The 20,674-nt window shown below is 49.3% G+C and overlaps 2 protein-coding genes across 2 annotated transcripts in view; one reads left to right on the top strand and one right to left on the bottom strand.

Moving 5' to 3' along the window:
- The first annotated feature begins 775 nt into the window (after positions 1–775).
- Positions 776–12,749, top strand: LOC109456143 (5-hydroxytryptamine receptor 5B). The gene is made up of 2 exons (XM_019748224.2): positions 776–1,781; positions 11,564–12,749. The coding sequence occupies exons 1-2, from the start codon at positions 1,005–1,007 to the stop codon at positions 11,894–11,896; spliced, it is 1,110 nt and encodes a 369-aa protein (XP_019603783.2). The 5' UTR covers positions 776–1,004; the 3' UTR covers positions 11,897–12,749.
- A 1,239-nt stretch (positions 12,750–13,988) lies between these two features.
- CCDC93 (CCC complex scaffolding subunit CCDC93) overlaps positions 13,989–20,674 on the bottom strand; it is an 82,577-nt gene continuing 75,891 nt past the window's right edge. Inside the window, exon 24 of the mRNA XM_019748226.2 lies at positions 13,989–18,988. Coding sequence (XP_019603785.2) covers positions 18,935–18,988 — 54 coding nt within the window. The 3' untranslated portion in view covers positions 13,989–18,934. The remainder of the gene's footprint in view (positions 18,989–20,674) is intronic.

Below are 20,674 nucleotides of genomic sequence, written 5' to 3'. Positions count from 1 at the left end.
TGAAGATCTGGAAGACATAGTCAGGAATGTGAGCCTTTGCAAAGGGGTGCGGGGTTGGAAGTTCGGGCAGGGATATGCTGGCGCAGGGTGAGGGATGGCGAAGCGGCTGTAAATGCTCCCTCTCCCAGGCCTCTGCTCAGCTGCTCAGAAGCTTCATTCTTCCTGCATGGAGCCAGACAGTGAACTTCTCAAGACACCAAGAAGCCCTCGCCAAGTGGCAGTGCTGCTAGTGAAGCGGCCAGAGGGAGCCAGGATTAGGAGTTTCCCGTTTTATATACTCCAATACCTGAGTCTCCTATTTCAGGTTTACGGTAGGACCCAGACTCGAGGAAAGCAAACTCCCCTCAGTCCAGGATGGGGGCGGGCTCCTCAGCTCTGTTTCCTGAGCTCAAACCGTGCCACCAAGCCCGTCCGAGGGGGTCCACGAAGGTGGCGGCTATGAAATTCTTACGCGACTCTGAACTTCCTCTGGAGACTCTTGCAGTTAGGGTGTCCTCCGCACGGCGGAGGCGGGCAGACCCGCGGGACAGCGTCAAGGCCTGCATTCTGTTAGCAGCTTCTGCAGACCACCTGCGCCCCCGCCATCCTGGTGCAGCCCAGCTCCATCCGCCGCCTGGGTGGAGCCGGGAACATCTCTCCAAGCCCGCTCTGCGCACCGACCCTCGGCTGCGCTCCGAAATCCCCAGCCCTAGGGCAGCTGGTTGCCCCGGGAACGCCTAAGAGAGGTGGGAGGGACCGGCAGGCTGAGAGGAGCTGGGCTCCTGAGGGTCCCACTCTCAGTTTTCTCCACTGGAAAAGAGCTCCACGAGGGCTCCAGGCAGAGGCGCCAAAGGGGGAGCTGCGGCACAAGCAGGGACCAGGGTAGAGCGACCTGGACCGCTCCTTGCCTTCCCCCCGGTACGCAGCGGCCCTTTCCACGCCCCCGCCCGCCCAGTCCGCGCCGAGCCCCCGGGGCCGCGCGTGCGTCCCCCGCGGGGGTGCCGGAGTACCGTGCGCAGCGCGCTATGGAAGCCGCTAACCTCTCGGTAGCCGCCGCCGGCGTCGCCCTTACTCTGGGACCGGAGGCCTGTAGCAGCAGCCCAAGTCCCGGAAGGGTTGTCGGGTCGACCCCAGGCGGCGCCGCTCTGCCCCGCCGAGAACCGCCCGTCTCCGTCTTCCTGGTGCTGGTGGTGACGCTGCTGGTGCTGCTGATTGCGGCCACTTTCCTGTGGAACCTGTTGGTTTTGGTCACCATCCTGCGCGTCCGCGCCTTCCATCGTGTGCCGCATAACTTGGTGGCCTCGACGGCCGTGTCGGACGTGCTAGTGGCAGCGCTGGTGATGCCGCTGAGCCTAGTGAGCGAGCTGTCGGACGCGCGGCGTTGGCGGCTGGGCCGGAGCCTGTGCCACGTGTGGACCTCCTTCGACGTGCTGTGCTGCACCGCCAGCATCTGGAACGTGGCAGCGGTAGCCCTGGACCGCTACTGGACCATCACGCGCCACCTGCAGTACACGCCGCGCACCCGCAGCCGCGCCTCTGCGCTCATGATCGCACTCACCTGGGCGCTCTCTGCGCTCATCGCCCTGGCTCCCCTGCTCTTTGGCTGGGGCGAGGCCTATGACGCTGAGCTCCAGCGCTGCCAGGTAAGCCAGGAACCCTCCTACGCCGTCTTCTCTACCTGCGGAGCCTTCTACCTGCCGCTGGGCGTCGTGCTGTTTGTCTACTGGAAGATCTACAAGGCGGCCAAGTTTCGCTTCGGCCGCGGTCGCAGGGCTGTGCTGCCGTTGCCCGCCATGGTGCAGGTGAGGGTCACGTTGAGGAGTGGGGGTTTGGACAAAGGAGTCGCTGGGGAAGAAGGAAGCTTGGTGAAAGGGAGAGTTGGCGGCGGAAGCTTTTGCACTTGGTACGCGCGCGGAAAGGTTGGCCAGCAGCGCACGCGGAGTTTGCCGTCTGCTCACCTGAAGTGCACACCGAGGGGTTCACCACTTGCATCCCGCGCTCACGCGAAGGGTTCGCCACTGCGTACCTGGTGCGTGCGGGGGAAAGGGTTTCAGCACCTGCACAGCAGGGCTGGAGCTGGCACCCCCGAACCGTGAGGCTGAAGGGGGCTTGCAGGGGCGGCGTTTCTGGGTAGTGGTGAGGGCACGTCTGATCAGCTGCGCCCTCTGATGCTTTTCCCCGGAGTGATGTGTTCCTGTGAGTCCTGCAGCCGCCAACTTCCTGGTCCAATCTAGACCAAGCGGCACTTCGGTTGGCTGGGGGAGTTCATCGCGCAGATGAACAAATTCCTGTGACCATTCATCCCTTATTTTCTGTCCCCATCGCATCCTGGTCCGTGTTCTGCATTCCAGAGACTATAATTCTGGCCAGCTCCCTGCCAAGATTGAAGGAGGGAGGATAAAATATAATCCAAGTGTCACTTTCCTTTCACCATCCTAACCTCCTCTAGTTACTTTGGAGGGAGCTAGAACCCTGCCTTCAAATCCCAGCCCAGGACACTGGGGCATTTGCTTCGTCTCTGTGGGCCTGTTCCCCATCTTTAAACAAGTCGATTCCTGCTCATAGGGCTCTTGGTGAGGATCACATGAGATCAAAAAGGTGAAGCACAATGTCTGGGACACTGTGGAGGCAGAGCTGGCTGGAGTAAGGTGACCCGCAGGACCTTGCTGAGTGTTCTGTAACAGGCCTGATAATAACCTTGGAAATGAATGAGGTGGAGGAGACTGAATTTGGCAGAACTTCTCTCCATTGTATTTAAAATGGAGGCTTTCTGCCTTTTGGCCAGGCCCTAAAAGATATCAGCTCCCTCCTCTCTGTGGAAGCCCCAAATTTCCCTTTTGGTGGCAGTGGTGGTAGGGGCGTGTCTTAGGCTCACAGTCCTGGATAATAACAGGACTTATTGCTCTTTCCAATATATGGACCAGGGAGGTGGAGCATGAGGGGGGAAAGAAAAAGGGTAAGTTTCTTGTTAGTTTTGTTTTAATTTTGGAAAGGTAACTCAGATAGGCTATTCAAATACACGTTTTAAAAAGCAGGCTTTTTTTCCCCTTCATTAAGTGACAGAGGAATTTTGTAGCATAAAATAGGCATGTCAAGACTATAATTGGAAAGTGTTGTTAGGAGAGAGATTTATTCAAAATTGATGTTCTTTGAAAGGTCCCTTGGAAATACCTGGGGTGACGATAGCTTTTCTGTCTGATTGCCGAGGTAGGACTCACTGACTTTTCATAGCCACATCAATCCAATGTGCACCCAGAAAATCATGGTGAAATGGACGTCAGAAAGGCTTGCCAAGCCTGAATTTAGTGTTCATTTTTACAGACCCCATTCAGGCAGGTGATACAAAGAAGAGGTGACTGGACAGGAGCCTTGCCAATCCAGGGTAGTCATCTGCAGGGAGAAAGAGCTCTGGGAAGCAGGGACAGTGTTGTCATTTAGCTATTCACTGGCAGTGGACCGGGGGCGAGCCCTGGCCCCACTTTGGGCTGTGAGTGCCCTTCTCTAACACATAGTATTGGCCTAAGTCATGGCTGAGAGTCTTGAATCATGTATTGCTGAGATTGTGGGTGAGACGGTGTTGGAGAGCATCCTCTTCTTTGGGCTCCGTCAAGCTTTCACCCAAATTGTTGGGTAATGTTGCTGAGTTTATTTCACTCGTACTCAGAGTTTAGCGTGGTCTGATGGCCCCCCTGCATAGCTCTCTCCCAGGAAGAAACTCATGGGTCTGGGCCACTTGTCATTTTTTAGCTCTGCTGTTTTGAACATGTGGTTTCAAGGGTTGCTGTGGAGATACAGTAGCTCCCCCCATTATCTGCAGTTCTGCTTTCCGTGGTTTCAGTTACTAGAGGTCAACTGCAGCCTGAAAATATTCAATGGAAAGTTCCAGAAATAAACAATTCATAAGTTTTAAATCGCATGCCATTCTTAGTAGCCTGATGAAATCTCATGCCGCCCTACTCCATCATGCCCAGGACATGCATCATCCCTTTGTCCAGCATATCCCCACTGTAGATGCTCCCCACCCATTAGTCACTTAGCCATCTCCGCTATCAGATCAACTGTCATGGTATCGCCCTTATTTTACTTAATAATGGCCCCAAAGCACAAGAGTAGTGATGCTGGCAATTCAGTATGCCAAAGAGAAGTCATAAAGTGCTTCCTTTAAGTGAAAAGGTATGTATGTACAATAAGTCCTCACTGAAGCTCATCAATAGGTTCTTCAACGTTAAGTGAAATGCAGTATAAGGAAACCACAGTTTTACCACAGGCTAATTGATATAAACAAGAGTTAGATTCCTACCGCATCTCATCAACATTATAATGAAGTCACGTTGAATGAAATGATGTTATTCAAGGACCGGCTGTATAGGAACAAACATAATATATATGGGGTTTGGTACCACCCGAGGTTTCAGGCATCCACTGAGGGTCTTGGAACATATTCCCCTCTGATAAGGGAGACTACTGTATAGCAGCCCTGAAGTGGACATATGTCACTTCCATTCACAGTCCATTGGCCAGCCACTGGCTGTGAAATCTAGGGGAGTGCTGTGTTTGCCACACAGCCCTCATTTTACAGACGATAAAACTAAGGTGCCATGAAGTTAGTTCATCCAAGACCATCTACAGTTGTTGGGTCTGAAGAAGCTGAAGTTTGTACCAGATCTAAAGTCACTGCCTTTTTCATTATGTTGTCACGACTCCATGCTGTCTCCAGAAACTGAACTTCTGAGCACTGTCCCGCTGCTCACAGGATCTCACCTTCACAGGACAGAGGCAGTCAAATCCCAGCCGTGGTGGGGCATGGGGAGCAGGATCTCAAAACCACGCACCCTTGGTGAACTTGCCTTTCCAAGAGAGCTGAACACAGCGGAGCACAGGCCCTGCCCACTTCTCTCAGGAGACAGGGTTCATTTCTACCCCACCATCCTTTGTTTCAACCTCCTAGGCTGAGCATCACATATTCAGTATATTCTGCCCCCAAAGTAACCTCCGTGGGTTAGGATTGTTTTTTACCACCCTATGCCCTTCAATGGTTAGAAGAAAACAAAAAAAGCAAAGTCAATAGAGATGATTTATTTGGCTTTTAAAATAGAACATCAACATTTTTTTCTTTTCAATTGTTTGATTGCCATTGACACCAGAACCTACTTAGGCACAGTAGGCCCACTACTGAGAGCCACAGTATTTTCAGGGGTCCATGGAAATGGCTTAATTTCTTTTAAAATTAGAAGAAAAATGAATATAACAGTAATGAGTATATGAGACCTGGATTTCCTTTCTTTTTGTGCTACTTGTTAGCGCTTTAGCCAAGTGATTTAATCTAAGTCTGCATATCCCTGTAGGTAAAGTGGAAATATTGCTACCTGCCTCGTAATATTTTTGTGATGAGTACAAGAGATATTAGTGTATATGGAGTATTTAAAATACAAACCATAAATGATAGCTGCTATATTATTTTCATTAGTTTTAAAAATTCCTCTTACAACTTTTACGTAATAAATTAGTATTGTATTCCTCTTACTGCTGTTACCATCATAGGTGGATTAATTATTTATTGCTTGTGTAACAAATTACCCCAATGTTTAGTAGCTTAAAACAACAAACGTGTCTGTGGGTCAGGCATTGGGAACTGAGAACATAGCTGGGGGTTCTGCCTGAGGCCTTTGGGGACAGAGCCAGGAGTGCAGTTTCCAGGCTCTTGGCCTCACGTGGAAAGGTGCTGGATTGGGTAGTAGATGGCCATCAGCTGTGGCTAGTTGGCCGTCAGCTGTAACCATTGAGCCATTGGCCACTAATATAACTGCCGCAGCTGCACTGGGGAGGGGGAGTTAGTCAGTTGGCAGAAAAGCGGGCAGCAGGTCGCGCGTCCCGTGAACCCAGCCTCCAGTGAGACCACAGTGGTATGACTCCCCTACCTATGGCTCCGTGGGTGTTCCTTTTTGGCCTCACCATATCCTGCGTTCTTATGTGGGGAGCGGGAGCAGAGACCCCGCAGGCTGCCCTGCATTACAGGCCTCTTATGGTTGCAGCCAAGATGGTGGATGGGGCAGCAGTCATTCCAAGGTTTGACTGGGGCTGGAGACTCTGCTTCCAAGATGGCTCACTCACATGGCTGTTGGCATAGGGCTGCCTGAGTGTCATCACAACATGGCAGCTGGCTCCCCCTTATCCAAGAATGAGGCAGGACACTATAGTGCCTCTTTGGCCTAGTCTCAGAAGTTACGTAAGATCACTTCCCTTAGTCTATTCATTACAGTGCATGGCTACCTCCTGCCCACACTCAAGGGACGGGGAATTAGGCTCCATCTTGGGAAGAAGTGTCAGTGACCTTGGTGACAGATTTTTCACACCACAATAAGATATGCAGATGGTGTTCAAAATGACTGATTTTTACTGACCTACGTATCAGGCAATGTGGTAGCCTCAGGTTTTCAAAGAACGAGCAAGCAAGGTTTCTGCTCTCCAGGGATTAATTTTAGTAGACCATAATTATAGAGTTATAAATGCAATAAAGTTTTATAGGTGTTCTGCTAGAAGCCTGTCCAGAGTACAGTGGTGCTGAAAGACTGAATAGTGAATAGGAAAGCACTTTATAAACTGTAAAGGGCAGGATAGATGTGTAGTATTGAGCTTTAGGGTTTGTGACAACTTGGATCTAAGTTTTAGATAATATTATATTACAAAATATTTGGCTTTCTAAGCCAACCATCTATATTAACAATAGCCAGTGCCATAAGCATGCAGTATATCAGCCCCGAGCAACCTGAAATAAGTACAGAGCCCTTTATGTTTTTGTCACTTGTCCAACGTTTGGTTGTCATCTGGACCATCCCAAAGACTAAGCAGCTGATGGGCTTGTGGATGGAACTGCATATGGGACCATGGTTCATTCAGTCAGAACTCAGATATGGGAAGAGGGTGGCAGAAAATCACCATTCTCGTTCTGATTCTATTAAAAGAACTGAGGGCTCAAACACATTCCCATGCCAGACTGCAAGGTTATTTTAGCTTTAGGAAATGAAATTTAGTGAAATAAATTATATCCGTGGTAACAAAACATTCTGGTTTCACGGTTTGATTCTTTTAGGATTGGCACCTCATTGTCTGAGAGTGTACAGAAATTCTTGGGTGCACCAAGGAGCATTTTCACTACATCTTCAGAAACATTCCTGGCCTTCCCTCTCTATAAACTTCACCCTTGTTCCCCTTACGTTATTATGTTCATCCTGCCTCTTTAGCTCTTTTCTCTCTGACTGGATTGCCAGGGAAAAGTGGAGGGGGCAGAAATGAAGGCAGATGTGGACAAATGTGCAGGGACTGTGTGTTTTCACTGATGACCTTGCAATAAGCTACTTCTGAAATCCGTGTAGTTCTTGGACCAGGCTGAGCTTCTCAGGGGAAGAATGAGACCCAAACTCCATGGTTCTTAACTTTTTAGCAGGTCACAGAATTCCTTGAATACTGAAAAAAGCCTTGGACTTACTACTGAGAAACATATGGAGGAGTTGCTCGCCCAGTTTGCATAGGGCACTCCCTGAAGCCCATCGCTGGAGACTGATGTTGAGCCTTTCTTCCCCACTGGCTCTCCCGAGGATGCAGCCATTGCATCCAGTGCTGGACTCTCTGAGGTAGGGCACTGGTCCTCTCTGAGGTAGAGCACTGGTCCTCGGGCACATCAGAACACTGAGGCTGGACAACGTGTGTACAGAAGGCAAAACCTCCCGTCTCTCCATTACACCCTCCACTTGTGCCAAGAATCTCTGGACTGGCAGTCCAGGGACCTGAGGCTAAGAACGCTTGCCTCGGCAGAGGACCTTTCATTGGCATCCATACATAAAGGGGGATGACTGTAGCTCAGATGATAGTAGAGCTGAAAACACAAATGTAGTCTAACTTTAATTAACACACTTGATTACATTGCCACTTCTGAGCATTAACTCCCGTAGGTCCTTAGCCATCCCATAGTGACTAAACTCCCAATAAAAATCCATGTTTTTCAAATACAAGAATATAGCAATTATACTTTATGTATGATCATACCCAAGAGCTTAGCAAAGTTATAATCTGTTGTGTATATAATTACACTGAAGAGAAAATTAATTTTCTTCAAGCCTAGCCTAGCAGCGCTCTACTTTTATTTTTTACAAGAAAACATCTTTAATTTATTTCCTTGGTTTATTTTGTACAAGAGCAGCAGCTGAGAAACGCTCCTGTTCTAGTTTGTCAGATCAGCTAGCCAGCTTCTGTTTACTTTGAGGGGCTATTTTGATTAGTTATCTCTTTAAAGTGTCTTAGAGAAATGAGACTTGCATCTTAGTTATCTCCGTGAACCTTGGGCAGAGAGAATGGACCCCAGTTATTCCAAGTCCTGACCTGCTGAGCTCTGGTTCGAAACAGGGAATTCCAGTTATAAGCCAGAGCACCTTGAACCAGTATCAGAAGTCTCTCAATGTCCGCAGATGTTGTAAGGCGTCATTAGCCACTAGGGTTATGTGGTTGCCCCGACACCAGCCTTGTGGAGAGTCTTGCCATACAGGATGCCTGAGCTGTGTGGTCAGAGTGCAGACTGGTAGTTCCACAGTGATGGGGAACCATTCTTCTTTCGGCTCTCCCTTTCTATTTCATATTTGGATGTTTACCTGACAACTTCAGAGGATTATAAATGTCCGTAGGTTCCTTCTGTGGTAGCTGGAGTTTTTCTTAGAAGAGAGGGAAGTGAAAGGTGGACATGAACCAGACATTTATGAGGTCCTACTATATACTACTGTCTCCCTGTAACCCTCACAGTAAGTCTACGATACAGAAAAGGTTCATGGTTAGAGATGGAGAATTGGGGCTCAGAATCGTATCCTATCTAATCACTAACTTGACCTGAGCCTTGGTTTCCTCATTCCTTCCTTACATGGTTGCTATTATAACTAAGATGGGGTGTGGAACCACCTAGCCAAGTACTAGACATATGTCAAAGACCACAGAGGAAAGATGAGAAACTCAGGGATGGCCCCCGAGCCAGTTGCTGCTTACTGGATGGAGGTCTGTTCTGAAAGCATCCCAAGCACACATAGGATCCTTAAAACAGGTTCTGTGGGAACCCATTCAGATGGATTACTTTTACTTAAGGTGAGAATAACAAGTAGGGGTTAAGAATGGGGTCGTGGCTTCCAATTACTCATGTTTGGCATCAGATCTAACAATAAATAAACACCTCTGTGACCTTGGACAAGGTATTTAACCTCTCAGAGTGTTTTTTCAACAGTAAAATAGTGATAATAATAGTAATAATAATAATACTGCCTTAAAGGTTTGGTGTGGGGATGATGAGTCCTCCATGACAAGCACTTAGCATAGTGTCTGTGTTACAGTAGATTCTTGGGTGTTGTTCTTCTTTAGGTCTTTTGGTATTCTACTAGGTATTGCATTTCCAATGAGAAAAGCCAAACGAGTCAGTCTCTCAGCAAACCAGAATCATCCCTGATTGACTCATTTTCTTTGAGTCTGTTTCTGGAAGCATTGTCTTCTAGCGTCACCCTGCACAGGGCATAGCAGGCTCAGGTGAAAAGCTGTCAACACAGACTTCTAAGCAAACAGACACCCTGGTGGAGTAAAGGTAGACTCTGCTGAATGCTGCAGTGGTTTAACCTGTTTAATCAGTGCACTTGCCTTGTTTCTCTTCCCCAAAGATTCTTTGAACCGAATTCACCCCATTTCTTCACTTCAATAGCGTAACAAGGATTTGGGATTTGCATTACCCAGTAGAGGAAGTCAAGTGCCTGCGAGATCGTGTAGGTCAGCAGAGAAATGGCTGGAAAAGTGACTGTCAGTGAGCTTAGTGGGAGGAAAACAAAGTACCTTCCACTTCCTCTCGTGCTCTGATAATACTTTTCCCTCCCGACAACAGACGGCTAAAGATTCACAGGGTGATTTCAGGAAGCCAGGTTGGATCCTGGGACTTCCTTTCGTGACTTGATGATGGTCTGCTCTGAGGGAACTGGTTGGTACTATTTGCAAATGGGGGAAGGTGACATGCAGCTCCCCCCTGCCTGTGGGAGGACTGGGGAAGCTTGGGGGGCTTATTCAAGAGGGAGCTCTAGATGCCCCCCACCCTGGGGGTGCGGTCTGCCACGCCAGGCCTTAGGAGGGGGCTGGGGGGTGTGAGAGAAGGGACTGCAGTTTGTTCTGTTGCTGGAGTCACTTGCCTTTCCAATACTCTCTCTCCAAGTAGCTGGCACAGGATGCTGTGAGCACTTGCAAAGAAAAGGACTCTTTTTTGTCCACACCTTCATGATCTGTTTTCAGGCCAAGTTAGTGGCCTGTACTAACAGAACCCGGGGTGGTGGGGGAAGTAGAAGACCCTGGATTTGCAGGCAGTGCTGAGTGCGGAGTCCTGGGTTTGCCTCAGTCAGGCCACCTGGGAACCTGTCCACCTGCTTGGCTTGGGCCACGGTGACCTGCGTGAGAAGACAAGTGAATGTGAATGCCCACTGTGCAGTCCGCACGGTCGGTCGTGTGTCTGTCCTGATGGCTGCATCTGGTCGTGTCTAACCAGACACAGCCCTTGCCTGGGAGCCTCTTTCCTGTGTGTGTTCCGTGGCATTTACGGCCATGCCTGGCAGCATTCCGAAAAGGAAGACACACAGTTATAGACCATTCTGTTGTAAAATTCATCATTAATTCAGCAGCTATTTCCTGGGCACCTACCTGGTGCCAGGTGCTGCTGCCAGACAGACAGTGTACAAGGGAGAGCTTGGACCAGACATCACACCCAACATCACACAAATGGCTTCAAGAGGAGAACACGGCACCAAACAGGGAGATACGGTTGGGAGCGTCAGGAAGGCCACTCAGCGTTGGTAGCCTTTAGGCTGAGACTTGGGAGGTGAAGAGGTGTTAACCACAGGGTGGCTGTGAGGGGTGGAGCCTGTGCTGGGTCTCCTTAAATGGCAGCTAATTATTACCACAAAAGCATTTACAGTTTGTTTTTTGCAGCTAGGCAATACAGAATTGTCCCATAACTTACACTGAATTCATTTAACACAGTAGTTAAATAATTTATTGCAATATTACTGTTTACAGGCTGCCTTTCCAGCTGTGAACTTTGTGAGGGGCAGGCTTGCATCTGTTCTATTTGGGGGTCCTAGTCCCAGCCCCAAGCCCACTCCATGAGTGTTGAATGGGTGAGTGCATGGGCCAGGGGTTGTGCTGGGCACCCAACACACATTCCCAATTCATCTTCATGACACCTTATGGAAGGCAGACGGGACTCTGGTCACCAAGCTTCATAGAGGGGGACATAGTCTATGGAGATGGGACTCAAGCCTGGGTCTGACGCCCAGGTGCCCAGGCTCTTAACTGCCTCTCTCCCTTTTTATATCAGATTAGCTGACATTGTGGGGATTGCCACTCTCCCTGAAGAAACCTACAGTTTCAGGAGCCTTTTCACCTAATATTTTTTAATGGATTATGGTATAAATGCATCTCAAGTAGGGCTGCAGGGGAGGTGGTAGCCGAGACTGGAGTAGCCTCATGTCACGACTCATCCAGTGTTGTTTTACTTTTTAATACCATGTTCCCTTTGTTCCAGGAGAAGGAGGCACCTCATGAGGCTGAGATGGTGTTCACTGTGCGGCGTCCAACGGTGGCCTTTCAGGTGGGTGGGGACTCGTGGAGGGAGCAGAAAGAGAAGCGGGCGGCCCTGATGGTGGGCATTCTCATTGGCGTGTTTGTGCTGTGCTGGATCCCCTTCTTCCTGACGGAGCTCATCAGCCCCCTCTGTGCGTGCAGCCTACCCCCCATCTGGAAAAGCATATTCCTGTGGCTCGGCTACTCCAATTCTTTCTTCAACCCCCTGATTTACACAGCGTTTAACAAGAACTACAACAATGCCTTCAAAAGCCTCTTTACCAAGCAGAGATGAACACAGGGCTTGGAGAGACATGCACAGAGAGTTGTGGGGAGGGACTTTGGATTTCTCCCCTTCCCAGTCCTCCTGGAGCCTTCCTTCCCCCACCACTGAGTGTCAGTGACGTTGAGAGCCATAGCACTGGGCCTGGACTGGAGAACAGCAGTGCCAAAGGCAGCCCATGTGTGGCTTGTGTGCGGTGACTCCCATTCCCGTATGTGTGGCAGACATGGCTAACCAATCACGGCACATTTCCTCACTGAGCGGGAACTCGGCTTCCGAATCTGTTCCAGACAGCACTTTAGGCAGTGACTGCTACTTGGTTGGAATTGACAGAGTCAAAGCTGATTTGCCTTCCCTTTGTCTAATACCATATTCCTCAGAGATCTGTGGCCCACTGAGGAGACTGTCTCCTTTGTGAAACAGTCCTTCCATGACTCTTTATTAACCTAATTCAACCCATTTCCCCAAAAGTGTATCTCAGTTTGTGGGATGAAGATCATCTCAAGTTTTGTCTTAAAAAAGTGTTCACTGAAACTCACTTCTACTGAATCGGGTTTTCAAAGAAACAGGTTTGGTAACTTATATATTAAGTTCTCTGGAGACTTTTTTTTTTGGTCCGTGACAGACTGCTGGATGCATAGGTTGCTTTTTAGATCAATTAAATGGGCATTTCTGGGGAGTGAGACCCAGGCAGCAGTGCTTTTAAAGCTCCCCAGGTGATTTCAGTGTGCAGCCACCATCCAGAACCCCTGGAGAGGTCTTTGCTCCACTTCTGGACCACACAGAGAGCAGCTGTGAGGAATTTCCCCGTTACTTCACCATACTGACTTGTATATGTGTAATAAAAATACCTTTGAAGCATTCATTTCTAGGCTCAGAATCATTCATGTATGTGTGTATACATGCCTATCTGTTTACTATCTATCTATCATCTATATCTGTCACCTAGCTAATCTACACACATGCACACACACACAGTCACTGAGAATGGGAAAATGGCTGTTGTGGAATGTGAACACAAACACCTCCACCAAAACCCCTCCTCAAACTGCCATGGTGAGTCTTGGCCTTCCTGTTATTAAATGTATGTATGAATCCAAGGGCCTTGACGAGGGGGACACCTGGACTAAATCATCTCGGCTACAGTCTACCTGATTTTTGAGGTGGGCTGGCTGCCTACTGATTAGGCTTTTTAATTTACACAAAACCATGCACTCCACCATTGGCTCACCTGATATCTGAGGTATGGAGACGTTCTTTAAGCTGGAGGAAGTGGAGCGGGTAGGTATGTAATTCTCAAATGGCCTTCTCAGTTATCCATCATTGTTGTGTTTTAAGGGCTATAGCTTAAGCTCGGGGCTATTATTGAGGATTTTCCCCTTTTGGCTGAAAGACACCAGCCAGTGTTAATGACCTTCTTCCCTATCCCGTCCTTCATAAAATGCACAATCCGGAACAAATTTTAGGAGGACTATTTATTGACCAGCCACCATGTGCAGCTGTTGTACCAGGTACTGGTTGTTAGTGGGTTAGATACCCACGTGTAAACCAGTTCTTGGCAGAGAAATAGGATTCCTATGACTGTCTTAGAACAGCTGTCATGAATCCTCTCCTGGGGCTAGAGCATCGCCGCCTGAGGTGGACAAAATCAGAGTTCTGCTGGTAAGGAAAGGGAGGGGGAAAGGATCGCCCACGGCAGGTTTCCATGCAGGACAGGAATGGCACGCAGAGGATGTTAACAGCTCCCCTTGGACCATGGCTCAGAGGCACCAACTCCATGTTTTAAACCGCATAGGCCCGAAGAACAGGGGTTGTGCTATGATCCTCCCGAGGCAGGCAACCCTGCAGCAGCCCGAGTCTGTTCCCAGGGCGCAGCCACCTCAGTCGGCTCCCATCACCCCCACGCGCTCACACAATTGGAGCAGAACCACCTTCACCGCTTGTCTCCCCAAAGCTGTTCCTTTTTTCACTTCCCCAGTTTCCCTATGACTCAAGAAAAGGAGAATTTAACTGTGGCTCTAGGGCTTTAAATTCTTAAGGGAAGCCAATTTATTACATGAGAATCTTCTGTCTCGTTTCTATTTTTTTAAAAAAGTAAACCAAATTAAAATTTAAAAACTTTATTTTTTGAATAGATAATACATGTACATGGTACAAAATTCAAAAGGTACAAAAGGTATACAGTGAAAAGTAATTCCCACCCCTCTTCCCAGAGGCAACCAAGGCTGCCAGGTTGCTGTGTGTTCTCCCAGAGATAACCTAGGCATGTGCGCACAGATGTATTTGACACATTTGTGTGTATTTGTATGTGTGTACAGATACAGACACACACACATTTTCTTTATCCCCTTCCTCTTTTTAAAAATAAACACTAGTGTACTAAACACTAGTGAACGCTTCCCCCCCTTAGCCATGCATCCTGGGGACCATTCCATGGCAGTATATACACAGTAGCTCTGTTCTTTTAATATTTCATTGTATGGATTCCCCATCATTTATTTAACCATCATCCTATGTTGGTGTAGATCCCAATTTTTTGCTGTCACACACAATGCTGCAATGAACATCCTTGTACACAGGAAACATTGTGAGAAGTTGCACTGGTGGCTCGAAAAGTTTATGCATTTGCAGTTTTGAGTGATACGGCCCAGCTGCCCTCCAAGGAGGCTGTGCAATTCACACACCACTGTATGCGAGTGCTGCTTCCCACTTCCTGGTTTCATGCGGCTGTCATTTCAACCAGTCAAGTTACCTTTAGATTCATGACATACTCCGAGCCAAAGCATAATTGTGTTCTAATCTCTGCTCCAGTGTGCCTCCCTCCCCTCCTCACCCCATGTGGGGAAAACAAAACATCAGTAAAAGGTACTTCCTTTGAAAGGTTTGAAACCTCTGACACCTTTTTCATCTCAACCTTCAAGGTTAAAGTGGAACAAATACATTCTGAGATTCTCTAGAGCTGCTGAATGAAATTGTCTACCCGTTCGCAAACTAAGCATAAATTAGATGAAAGGTTGAATCGAAACTTTGCTGATACAGGGATGCAGAGTTGCAACTGAAAGAAGCTCTTTTACCCAACCAGAATTTCCTGATTCTTCGGGCTAGCCAGATGCTGGGGAGGCTGTGGTGAGTAACGCAGACCAGGCCCCTGCTTGTGTTGCTCTTACACTCCAGAGGGGAGGCAGGACTCACAAAGGACTACGATTCAAACAGTGCCACCAAGTGCCATCAAGACAGACAGCAGGGCAAGGGCAAAGTGTGACCAGGCCTGCAGGCTGACACTTAATGGGTTTGTACCAGTATCAGATGGTCAGGGAAAAACCACTGCCCAGGACCTCGGAGGGAGAGCGGTCCAGGCATGGCAACAGGCCAGGGCAATGGCCACGGGCGGGTGTGAACTTGGCTGGTTTGAGCCACTGACATGAGGCTGGCATGGTGAACTGAGTATCCCCACATTGTCCGACTGGCTGCAATCCAGCTACCAAACCCCTCCTAATGTTTTTACATGTTTATTCTGAGAAGACCACGGTAAATTATTTTTCATGCAGCCCATCACCATGTGCTGTAAGGAGGAGTGGGGGGCACTGAACACGAATCACACAAGGCACGTCACCTGCTGAGTGCCCAGCCACACAGCCAGACCCGGGGCTCCTCTGCCTACTGGGCCCCTCACTGCCCTGCTCTGCAGTGAGGGGTGCTTTTCCGAGGAGGCCAGCACTAAGTCACACAGCGCTTCCTGAAAGGCTTCTTCCTCAAGCGTGTTTCAGGCCGATTAGCTACATCTCAGGCTCAGACAGCCACTGTGAAAACGTGTTGCTACAATGCCTGCTTCCCTGTTACACTCCTCATCAGCCCCCCGCAGAGTGGGCAGGACAAAGCCATGCTGGGCTGAGGCGACAGAAATCAGGGAGGCACAGGTTTACAGGCCAAAGTGCCCTTTCAGGCAGGTTTGCTCTGGTCACTAGAGGTGACTGGGGCCATTGATGTCACAGGGATGGCGCTTTGTGAGGGAGTAAGGAGGCTGCCTGAGGCCTTCCCCATCTTCTGCCCCAGGTTTCAGAAGGTCCTGAGAGCCACGGTGTTTGTCAGGGAGCTTCTTCAGCCCGGGAGAGGCCTCCTTTCTGGACCAGCCCCCCGCCTTCTGCTCTGCTGACTCAGTGGACAATGGCAGGCGATCCACAGAACACGGGCTACGACCCAGAACCCAGTTAAAACCACGCACTCCAGATTCTAACAAGAGCTCAGGCCCAACAGACTTGGAATCTGCCCTCTCTGTAAACAAAGAAGCAAACCCCTATGTGTAACCGTGGCAGCTGTTCTCTAACACTCGGCAGCTCCTTTGAGTGCTATTTCCTGACCCCCGTGACCCACGAGACTGAACCCAGGCCAAGGACAACAGGAAATATGTCCCAAGTGTCTCCCCACATGCCTCAAGATCTTCTGGTTTGTCCTGCTCAGAGCAGTGCCGATTTTGGTTTAAACCAAAGCAGCCCCATGTAATGCATGTGGGAGGGAGGGGAGCCTCCCGAGAACTCCAGGGCCCAGCGTCCAGCCACGGGACGTCTGCCGTTGGCGAAGTGCACTGCTGTGGCCACGCAGGGACAACTGCATGCTTCCTGGGGACCTCATTCCTCCTGACACAATTTCATTAAAATAACTGAGGGATGCCCCCTCTCCCCCCCCCTTTTGGCAGAACACACAGCCATACTGTCTGCGCTCATAGGAGGACGTGGTCCTGGAACCCCTGCTGGCTTCTGAAATCATTGGGGCCTCGGGGCATCGTCTCAGCCTGTTGTGGCCCGATTATAAAATATAAAGCACACGTCATATCCTAATTACTCTCAAAGGCACCACCTACTCTGTGGGTTATCTGCAGGCAAATGTGGCATTCGCCAGGCTGGCTTCTGCTGTCTGATTCAAAATGTGTTACAGGAACAGAAACTCATTTATTATTTGTATTAGGCCTTGAGGATGAAGGGAAAAGATATCCCCTGGTACCTCCCTGCACCAAAACCAAACCAAATGAAACTCTTTAGAAACACAGCTCAACATGAATGCCCCCCCTTTAAAAAATAAATGTTGATTGCTTTGGATTCGTCCTGCCATACGTTCCCCAACACACAGAGGTGGCCTACGGTAACCCCAGAACATCACACTCTTCCTCCCCACCATCTTTGAACAAATATCTGAATAATCACCTAACTCCTCCAAAAGTTGTTAGGGAGGTCTGTGAGCTTCTCAACAAGAGAACAGTTTTCCTGAACCTGAAGTAATTCAATCAAACTGCTGACTTCTCTCTGCCATCCAAGTGCCACCTGCTCTTTGGCAATTTCTTACTGCCACTTCACTGAGCCCCTTCAAAATACACAAATGAGCACGGTGCAGGGACCAGCCTACGTGGAGGCATCCATGACTCAGCATGGGAAGGCCGCTTCAAATGCCGCTGCTTCTACCCAGCCCTGGTGGCACCCACTCCATCCCCGTGAGGCAGACTTTACCAGCCCTGGCCCGCCAACCAGTGGCTGCTAGTCCAGTATTATGAGATTTTCTTTTCTTAAGTCTGTACACATCAGCTCTGCTTAATCACATACATCAGGAAACTAAAAATGAACATCATATCCCTGTGGCTGCCCTGAACGGCCCATGTGCCTGCCATGTTTACGCTTTTATATTTTATAGCCCAAACATGTTGACTGGTATGTGTGCAAGGGTTATGCGGAAGGAATCACAAACCTTAAGCTGGGGCTTCCTGAACGTGACTGAGTTGCCAGGTCGCTGGGGGCCGGGGCTGGAGGTCCGTGTTTGGTTTGGGCTGCTCATTTCCAGGGGATGAAGTCAGCCCCTCAGCCTTCCCTGCAAGGCCCTCCAAAGGCTGGTCCCTTTCCGGACTGGTCTCTAAAGCCTCCTGCACAGAGGCTGGCCCCAGCCTGTCCACTCCTCTTCCCACAAGCACTCCCTGTGCTCTCCCGCACCCTCCTGTGTTTTCAGCCACAGTTGTACTTTATCTCAACTGGCCTTCCCACCTATCTGTGCCTCCTCCACGAAGTCTCCTGGGTCTCTGCACCACTCACTGCTCTTCCCCCTGACACCGCCTGGTACCTGCTCACGGTCCGGTGCTGAGAGGTGTCACACACTGCCCTGAACTGCAGAGAACCGTGTGTGTCGCATCTCCTTCTCCGTGCTCAGACCATGGCCTCCAGAAGGCAGGGCACACAGAGTACGCTCTTAACGAGGGGAATGCACCAGACCATCCACAGTCTGGCTGTGACTCAAACGAGAGCTAGGCCATCCCATAGTAAGGTGTGATTTTTATCTATCTAAGTCCTCAATGTGAGGCCCGTGTTTTTAGTTCTGGTGAAATGAACTTGAGCAGTGCGGAAGGATTAAGCCAACGGCAGACACTGAGTTTTCATCCTAGTTACTACACCATTCAGCTTGCTGACTGGCGCCTCAAGGAGCCAGGAACAAAAGGCACTACAGGCAAGTGAAGGGCCCAGGTGAGCAGCGCTCACCTGGGATGGTCGTTCAGCTATGAAGGCCTTTGTTTACAAAAAAATCCCCCAGCTGGCCAAGCTCTGGGGTCAAGTGGGCCGTATCTGCTCCCTGGGCCACGTGCTGGGTGCCCAGCGTGCAGGACTGTTTCATACTTCCATCTCCCTCAATGCCTACTTCTCAGTGGTTGCTCAATTCATATTTGCTGAACAAAGGAAATCCTCTTTATTCAGAGAGGCCATACAGATATAGGTACCGTCCTATGTGCAATGTTACTGCAGAAATAAAAGTTCATCGTCACAGAGAACAAATAGTGCCCACACTTCTTCAGAGGATGATGGGTGTTATCCAGGCCACAATGTTTACACTGTCTGAATCCATCAACGACGACCAACAGAGATGGAATGGAAGCCAGCAGGAGACAGAAAATATCCAGGGTGCTGAAAATCATTACACCCTCATCTCTCTACCATAGTGTTCAGAACCATTTCATGATCTTGTAGCTGATACATGGCGTTTAAACAAAAATCAGTGACGTACAATGATGGCTGGGGAATTTCAGGAGGCCTTGGCTTTCACCTTGGACAGCAGCACCTCGTTCTTGCGGCCCTCCTGCAGGGGAAGCAGAGAGAATGTGTGCAGACAGGTGGCACGACGTGAGCACCCATGTGAGGCCCACGTGACCTTGCTGTCCTTCCCCCAGGTCCACGGGAGACATCTTCTGACCAACTGAACAGGCTTCCTAGTGTGCTGCCGCCTGCACAGTGAAACTGCCTGGCAACATACTTCCTTTCACAGCCAAAACAGCTCTAATGAGGCCCGCTTTCTGCACTGCCAGACTGAGAAAGGGATGACAGGACTAGGCACTGTCACTCCAAAAGACTTCCTGAAGCCTCTGAAACCTTCAGTGGGACAGAAGCAGAAGGCAGACACTCACGTGCCAGCCTTGGATTACTACGGTGAGGAGGGAGGGAGGGGGAAGGTCCGTGGACACAGACTAAGGAGCACTGCTGGCAGAGCAGACAAGTTCTTACTCTGGTACCAGTGAAGGTTAGGAATATCGACTTTAAGAAAGAAAGAAAGCTCACAGAAGACATGAGAGACATGCATGAAGGGACAGCTCCCCACTTAAGAAAGAGCCGTGTGAGGCCTATGACTGTGTGTGATGAGCAGTATTAGGAGGGAGGCCCTCGGCCCCAGCCCCTGCCTCTGGCACCAACGCCTGGCGGTGCAAAGCCACCTGTGCACCATTTTGTACTCCCTTCTTCACACAGCCTCAGAGGCTTCTGTGTGTCCTCTTGCCTTGTTCCCACTGGCCCTGACAGCTCAGGAGAGCTCCACCTGCTAGCAAAAATCACCACCATTCCCTGGGTCACGTCACAAGGAGCCCTGCTTTAAACTGAGAGGCGAACGTGGTAATGGGAAGAGCCCGGGGAGGCTGAGCTCAAGGCCCTGCCTGGCAGTGCAGCCAGCTCCAGTAGCCACACTTCCCTGGAGAGCCACTTACTGTGGAAAAAAAACTTAGTTTTACCCTTGAACCCTCTGCATCCAAGCCCCCAAAGTTACTGTTTCCATCTACTTGGGCCTGGCTAAGTGCTCCCGGCTTTCTGGAGGCTTTTTGCACTTCAGGCGGCATCAGGCATACACACAATGACCCTGGTTTTATCGAGACAAATGCAGGCTCACGTGCAGGGCTTATATTCTCTTCCCCGCAGAGCTGGGAAGAGACAGGATCTAGGGCTGGGGGTAAGGCTAACTTCTTCTGTCAGAGCAAGGTGCTCTGACACTTTTTGATCACATGTTTTGGGAGGGAGAGGCAGTTAATTTTTTCCTGGGAGTGGGAAGAGAAAAAAGGTGAAGCTGAGTAACATTCTTCTGTTAGAAAAGTTAAGAAGAAAGGTGTCCTTTTAAAAGCGAGTTATTGAGGTTTGCTTGGGAGAAATAATCTTAAGCCAAAAAAAAAAAAAAAAAAAAAAGTGGGGAGGGGTAGAGCTAGAACAAGGACAGGCAGTTACGGTACTTTACAGTACTATAGTACTTGTTATAGTACTTTCTTGATTTCTAAGTATATTTTAAAATTCCCACAAAAAGATAAAACTATAAAATAATAAGTAAACTAGCTTTAATTGTCACCTATCTCACCTTTTAAATGAGGCAAAAATGACTCAGAAGCACCCAAACCCTTCTGGGGTAAGGAGTCCCCAGCAGAGAGAATTCTGGGTATCACATCACACTGAGGTGATGTTTGCATCTTTCAGTAAAGATGTCCTAGGCTGTCACCTGGTATGTGGACACTGA

Source organism: Rhinolophus sinicus, linkage group LG01 (assembly GCF_036562045.2).
Source record: "Rhinolophus sinicus isolate RSC01 linkage group LG01, ASM3656204v1, whole genome shotgun sequence".
Lineage (NCBI taxonomy): Eukaryota > Metazoa > Chordata > Mammalia > Chiroptera > Rhinolophidae > Rhinolophus > Rhinolophus sinicus.
Note: the sequence above shows the minus strand (reverse complement) of the source record. Positions and strands in the feature narration are given on the sequence as shown.